Genomic DNA, 7,045 nt, shown 5'->3' on the forward strand with positions numbered 1-7,045 from the left:
GTTCATGTAAAACGTTACTACCTAATGAATCCCGCTGTACCAGCCCAAGGGAGATTGACAGCTCTGAAAGCCAATAAGAATGAGCCAAACACAGAGAGTACATCACAGTCTACCATGTCATAGCACACATTGTTAGATTCCTTAGAATCTTAGCTTTCATTTGAACCGTAGGTTATCCATGTCCGGCGCTATAGAGTATCGGTATTTTTGTTTATTAATGGGGCTGTGTTTGATGCATGTGAAAGACATTTATACTGCATTATAGCCAAGACTCTACTGTTTAATTTAATGTATGACATGTCTATATTCCATATAAATCCCCTTGGTGAAATTGTCCTCTGCATCTGACCCACTCCCATGGGGGAGCAATGGACTGACACACAGACACAGGTCTGGGGAGCTAGTGTGAAGTGTCTTGTTCAAGGAATGGTGGGATGGAACTGGTGACCTTTTGCTTCCCAGGTCGATGCACTACTATTGAACTACCAGGAGTAAAATAGCAACAGAACAGAGTAGGAAGCAGAGCGTCAGGCTTCAGATGAAGCTTCCTGCGTTCCTGCGTGCTCCTGGTGTGACATTCAGCTGCCGCGCCGCTAGAGGCGCTCCTGGGTTTTCGGTGTGTGTCAGTGTGTGTGAGTTTAATTTCCTGTGTAATTAGTTGACCCACCCGGTATGTTTAAGTTGTGCTGTTCTTGTCATCCTTTGTTGGTGTGTACCCGGTCGTAAGCTGAAAGCTACACCAGTGTAAGTGTGAAAGAGAGGAGTTTTTTGTAGTCATTGAGTTTTGTTCCTTTTGATGTCCAGTCCTTTGTCCCTTGATGTTTGTACTGTGAACTGTCTTCTGTGTTTAGAGGTTTAGTCAGTCTGTATGTATTCAGTGCTGTTAGTTATTTTAGTTCTGCCTGTTGGTACAGAGTGTGTTCATAACTTTACGTTAGTTACCAGAGTCCTGTATGTTCAGGTATGGTGTTTGTGTACTCTGAGTCCTGTAGGCACAGGTAGGAGTGTGTCCTGTCAAGGTCTGTGAGTGTCATTGTCTTGTGTTCATGTCTAGTAAATTGCCCGTAGTGTTACGGAGTGTTTTAGGTTATAGAGTTTAGATTGTTTTATAGCGTTTTACCTGAACCGCAGTGATTTTTAGTTCTCGTCTGTGTTGTGTTGAACTGGATTCTGCCGCGCAGTGAATTTATGTTTGTGTCGAATAAACCTTCAATATTAACTGTTAGATTCGGTGTTTGGGTCGTGCATTTGGGGTCTTCCCTCCTGTTTTCCCTGCGACCTGGTTAGCGGATGCGCGACGGGTTGTTGGAGAACCAGGGGTTTTATTAGCGTGACGGGTTCGTAGCTGTGTGCTGGATGCACGTCGGCCGTGGGGCCAAACCCTTGCTCTGTGAGAGCCGTAGCTTCCACGATCCTCCATGCCACTACATCTCCTCTCTTGTCCTCGGAACCGACGGGGCGAGTTTGTAACACCTGGAGCCTGAAACATTCTGGATTAAACCTTTCAATCAAAGATCATCTTCTGAGTCATTGATCTATATTTTATTGTGCTTTAAAGCTCACTCAGCCTCCATATGTGTATGATAGAACAAAAGCAGAATGTTCTTGCTGAATATTACAGAGTTTGATTCATTACAATAATGTGATGAACTGCTCAGTGTTGAGTTTTAATGACTAAACCTTTCCAGACAGATTCAGCAGTGATGTGGTTGTTAGTAGTGGAGCAGTAACGTCTTGTTGCTGCTAGTTTGGGAGGTGAACTGTCTCAGCTCAATGATCAGATCAGTGTAGAGACTCATGTTGTGTCCTTGCTTTTGTTCATGTTGATTTTATGTGTTCAGTTGTGAAGCTGGAAACTTGTCTCAGATCTGCTGGTGTGTGTTCTGGCTGCTTGTTGAACCAACGTGTGTCATTTCTGTTTCCTGTCATTCAACCCAACTGATCATAACATTAGTTACTGACACTAACTTGTTGAGTCGTTTCTACTCTGATGTGATTCTGTTCTCAGTGAGTGACAGCTCTGAGTTTTTAGTATCATCGTATCAGCTGCATTGAACAGTGAATGTATCATAGTGGAGATAAATGGAGCTGCTGCTGTAGTTCTGTTGCGGTGATGTGTTAAATGTGTTGTAACTGCAGCAGAGTCAACGTTTTCATGAGACTAAAGAGTCGTTGAGCTGAATCAGACGTTTCAGAACTTTTATAGATGTGTTTACAATAGGTGGAGATAAATTAGTCACGTGTCGGTTTGAGAAGTGTGAAGATACAGAATCAGACACGCCACTAATACAAACACTTCTGCTTTCCACTGCAGTGTAAACGTCAGCAGTGTATCTGTCATTTGCTTTTATAACTACACCATCAGCCATTTTATAACTCATGGCTCATTAACATCAGGTCACATTTCTACTGATGAATATACTAATATGGCAACAGAGGTTTTGTCTGAGTGTTATTACAAAATCAGACATAATTTATTGGTTCATCTCAGACATTCATGTCAAGTTCATGGGCCTCATTGTTTTTCTACATCCTATTTTCTCTTTATGTCAAACTAGTGATGTGTGTCTCACTCAGCCCTGCTCTGCTGCAGACCTTCATCAGTCTGTCACCAAAGTCAGGTCATAATAGGAGGATGGAGTGAGACATGAGAGGATCATGACCTGAACCACGTCTGTATGTTCACTCACTCATTTCTCCCTAGTTTCAGTAAGTTCCCATCAGAACACAGCAGTAGATCAGTCTGATAAGAGCAGCAGTTGCTCTGTGAGTCTATCTGCTGGCAGCGTAAGTAACATGAGTCTCCACTTGTCTCTGTGATGCAGGTCTCCTGCTTCTTACTGCTGGTGAAAACACACTCAGTGCTGCAGCCTTCAGGTTGTCACTGTCCACATTCTGTAAATGATGATAAAAGCAGTTACAAAAAGATGAGATTTGAGAAAATAAACATATTTGTTTGTCACAATTCACCACATCAATGTAGTAAAGTTATTTTTTACCTGGTGGAGTTGTGCATCTTGTTTTTCACCAGAAGCTGAATCAAAGAGACACAGTAATATTTAAACTGAAACATAATTAGGGAGAAGGTAGAATGTATAATTTCATTCTAATAAAGTACCTGCTTGACGTTTTCCGAGGGAAACAACCAGACCAGTAACGACCACGAGAAGGAAAACAGTCAAACCACCGAGGATCAAGCTCATCACATATGTTGTTTCATCAGTTTTATTACACTCTGCTAAATTAAATAAACACATTTAAACTGCATTTATCTGCAAACAACAGACAAATCTACACAACAAATGAAAACTTCAGTCTTACTTTTAGACTTTGTGTTCTGCGTTTCCTCACTGCCTGTTTACAAATGAGAAACATTAACGTTAAACACTGTCTGTTTAGCAATAAATTATGAATAGTTTTCATATAATTATCAGCTATTTTAACAGACATATAAGAAGAACAGAGAAAACTGACTTACCTTCAACATTTAAATGCGTAACATGGTAAGTGCTTTTGCCGCTGTTGAAAAATTCACAGAAATAGATTCCGGAATCGGATAAATGAACCTTTTTGATTGTGAGAAACACTTCACTGGTGTTGTCTTTCAGTTCAAACGTCAAATTATTAAATCCATCACAGAACTGGACGTTTCCTTTAGATCTGGCAGTAAAACAGATGCAGCTGGCTGTGGTTTTATTGATCAGTCTGGACCAGGTCATCACAGTGTTTTTAGTCAGTATGGGGGACCACAGTGTGACACTTTGACCAGACTGGACATTCACAATCTGAGACTCAGCCACTGAGACAGAGATCCAGCCTGAAACAAACAGCAGAGACAACGTGAGTTAGTTTTTACAGATTAAAGGATTGTTTTTTGTTAAATGTGTGATCCAGATGTTGAGAGCGACTTGTTGTCGGTACTTACTGATGCTGCAGATAACGACAGTATTGATCCAGATGAAGGTCTTCATGGTGCGACTGGTCGTAGCTCTGCAGTGTCTGTAATATAACTGTGCTCCAGGAAGGAACTGTCTACTTTAGAGGTGGAGCCTTTTGAACTGGCCACATTCATGTTACCATTAAAACCAATGAGGATCAGTCCAAGTTTAGAAAATGTACAATGTCAACATAAAGTCGTGAACGTCCATTGTGATAAAACCTGAGGTTGTTGATGTTCGTGTAATTTTGATCTTGTTTATTATTGCCGGGTTCCCACTGCCTCAGCACAGAAAGCTGGCAACCAAGTGGTTGGTTTCCACCGTAATTATGAAGGGACGACACATGTAATCATCTCTTTAAATCCACTGCTGGGATGGGACATTATGAATCTCCGGGTTAAATGTACATGTGGACGCCTATGAGCCCCAAGCCCCATTTTCTGTCATTCAAGGGGGGTGGGTGGGGGGTGCTTATAGCTACTCTACAGACTATATCTCTGCAACAACAAAGGCTATTTGAATGCATTTGGTGTCATAATGTAGGGGACACTTTTGTGATGTGATGTGTAAACCTTAGTTCATGTGGTACTGGTAAAAAATGTCAATGAACTTGAAAAACAACAAAAATAGGAAATGCCTTGACAAAACTGCACCTACAGTATGATGACATCTTGGTGAACTAAGGCCTCAGTAGCTCCAAACCTTCATAGAATTATCTTATCATATTTTGGTAACATCATATTATCGAAAAAATAATTATTATAACACAAAGCAGAACAAAATTACAAGTCATTCAAGTAATGATTTTTCTAAAGGTGAAACAAAATATCTTTATTGTTATACCTATAAAAGTGATGATGAGTTTTATCTAAACATATTTAACTAAATATATAATCATATTACTGTAAATGGCCTAAAAATCGAGACTACAATGCCTCATACAGCCACTAGAGTGCTGCCTTACTTGGGGGCGTAACTCCCCACAGGGAACTCGGATTCTTGCTGTTGAGGGTTTGTGTAAAACGTTACTACCTAATGAATCCCGCTGTATCAGCCCATGGGAGATTGACAGCTCTGACAGCCAATAAGAATGAGCCAAACACAGAGAGAACATCGCAGTCTACCATGTCATAGCACACATTGTTAGATTCCTTAACATCTTAGGTTTCATTTGAACCGTAGGTTATCCATAGGTTAAGACCAGCTACATTTATACTGCATTATAGCCAAGACTGTACTGTTTAATTTGATGTATGACATGTCTATATTCCTTCATTTATAGGGCATTTGTACATGAAGTAAATCTTATCACATAAATTACAAACCCAAGGGTCCCAAAACTTTTGGTTCAGCTGGTTTCCTGTATTAGTTAGTTTCATCAGTTTGCTCATCTAAGAAAATCACATACCTATTTTACTAATCCCGTTGGTGTAATTGTGTCTTCTGCATCTGACCCATCCCCCATTGGGGAGCAATGGACTGACACACAGACAGAGGTCTGGAGAGCTAGTGTGAAGTGTCTTGTTCAAGGAATGGTGGGATGGAACTGGTGACCTTTTGCCTCCCAGGTCGATTCGCTACCTATTCAGCTACCAGAACTAAAGTAGCAACAGGGAACCGAGTAGTGTGACGGTCCTCCACGTCCACTCACCTGAGTGTGTGTGTGTGTGTGTGTGTGTGTGTGTGTGTGTGTGTGTGTGTGTGTGTGTGTGTGTGTGTGTGTGTGTGTGTGTGTGTGTGTTGAGAGAGGAACAGCTGGTAAGTAGGGCGGTTAGGTTGGACCTGAGGGCTGATCACAGCGTATTGTGGTCAGCTGATTCGACCTCCTCAGCGTCGACGCTGCTGCCGCTCGACGGTGTCAATGCGGCTTCTTGGTTTTAACAATCTCAACTGCTGCTACCGCATGACTGTTGATGCGGCTTTGCTGGTTTTAATAACCCTGACTCCTGTTTTTTACACTTGAGCCGCTCCGATTTTATTGTGGTTTTAACAGGGCTATTCGTATTTTGGTTTATTTAGTTATTTGTTATGGGAAAAATTGTCTCTTCCTTATTTCTATGTGTCTTCCTTATTTCTATGCAGTTATTATACGATTTATGACTTATGTTCTGCAATTAATATCTTATGTTTTGTCTTACTGTATGCATTTAACATTTCACCTAGATTGTTCAATGGTTGTCTCTGCCTGATAGACTCTCAACTCTAGCTCCCAAACCCAAGGTCAGGGAGTTGTGTCTCTGTCTGTTGAGACTTGGTGCTCCTTTCTCACAGATAGTTGGACGTCAGCAATGCAGGTGTGAGAATGTAAACATCTTCACACACACTGCGACAGGGAGGAGATGGTGCATGTAATTTGATTGGGTTAGAAAGACATTCCACCCTAGTCGGACAGAGGAGCTAAAAGGCAGAAGCAACTTGAGGATCATGGGCTCTTTGCATCACACCTTCGTGGTGTGTGCACTGATCTCCCCAGCTGGTTTTTGGTTTGTTGATGTGCACGATCAACATCCATGCTTTTTATTTGCTTTCCCCATTATTTTTATTTTCTTTATTAATTCAATAAATCACACAAAAGGACAACTCTCTCATCTGCTTCTTTATGGAAAATTTCCACCACAGAAATTGGCGTTGTCGGCAGGATCCCGCGGCAGGTCGTCTGGACGGTGTGATCAGGGACGATAGTCCTGAGGACTAGGGTCGCTCAGCCTCCAAACTTCTACAGACATTCAGAGCTGGGAGGACTGCTCACCCGTCTGGATCGCCTCTGACGAGATCCACGAACTCAGATTCAAACTCAAATCCTAATTTGGCTCGGCTCGGTGAGAGAGATTCCTTTTGATTCGGGAAAAAACAAAAAGATTGGAACTTTTATTTTTAATTTAGCTAAAACATTTCAATTGGTTGAAAAAAAAGAGAAAAGAAATCTTCTATTCGGTTGAAACACTAAATTTGATTCGGAAAATTAATTAGATCGAGAAAAAAAAAAATCCCAATATTACATGTTCTTAATTAGGTGAAAGTCTGCTCTGGGTGGTGAGACGTCGATTGCTAAGGGTTGGCTCGTGGAACCGAGCTTCCGTCTGTACTGAGGATACAGACATGTTTTT

The 7,045-nt window shown here is 41.4% G+C and overlaps 1 protein-coding gene across 1 annotated transcript; it reads right to left on the reverse strand.

The window, feature by feature from the left end:
* Window positions 1-1,557: 1,557 nt before the first annotated feature.
* On the reverse strand, window positions 1,558-3,941 carry LOC114850235 (uncharacterized; the record flags this gene model as incomplete). Its single annotated transcript, XM_029142243.3, has 6 exons — window positions 1,558-2,895; window positions 3,000-3,034; window positions 3,119-3,238; window positions 3,322-3,354; window positions 3,479-3,817; window positions 3,926-3,941. Coding segments are annotated over 6 exons (666 nt in total), but the record flags the coding sequence as incomplete, so codon positions are not given.
* Window positions 3,942-7,045: the final 3,104 nt, after the last annotated feature.

Source organism: Betta splendens, chromosome 2, assembly GCF_900634795.4.
Source record: "Betta splendens chromosome 2, fBetSpl5.4, whole genome shotgun sequence".
Lineage (NCBI taxonomy): Eukaryota > Metazoa > Chordata > Actinopteri > Anabantiformes > Osphronemidae > Betta > Betta splendens.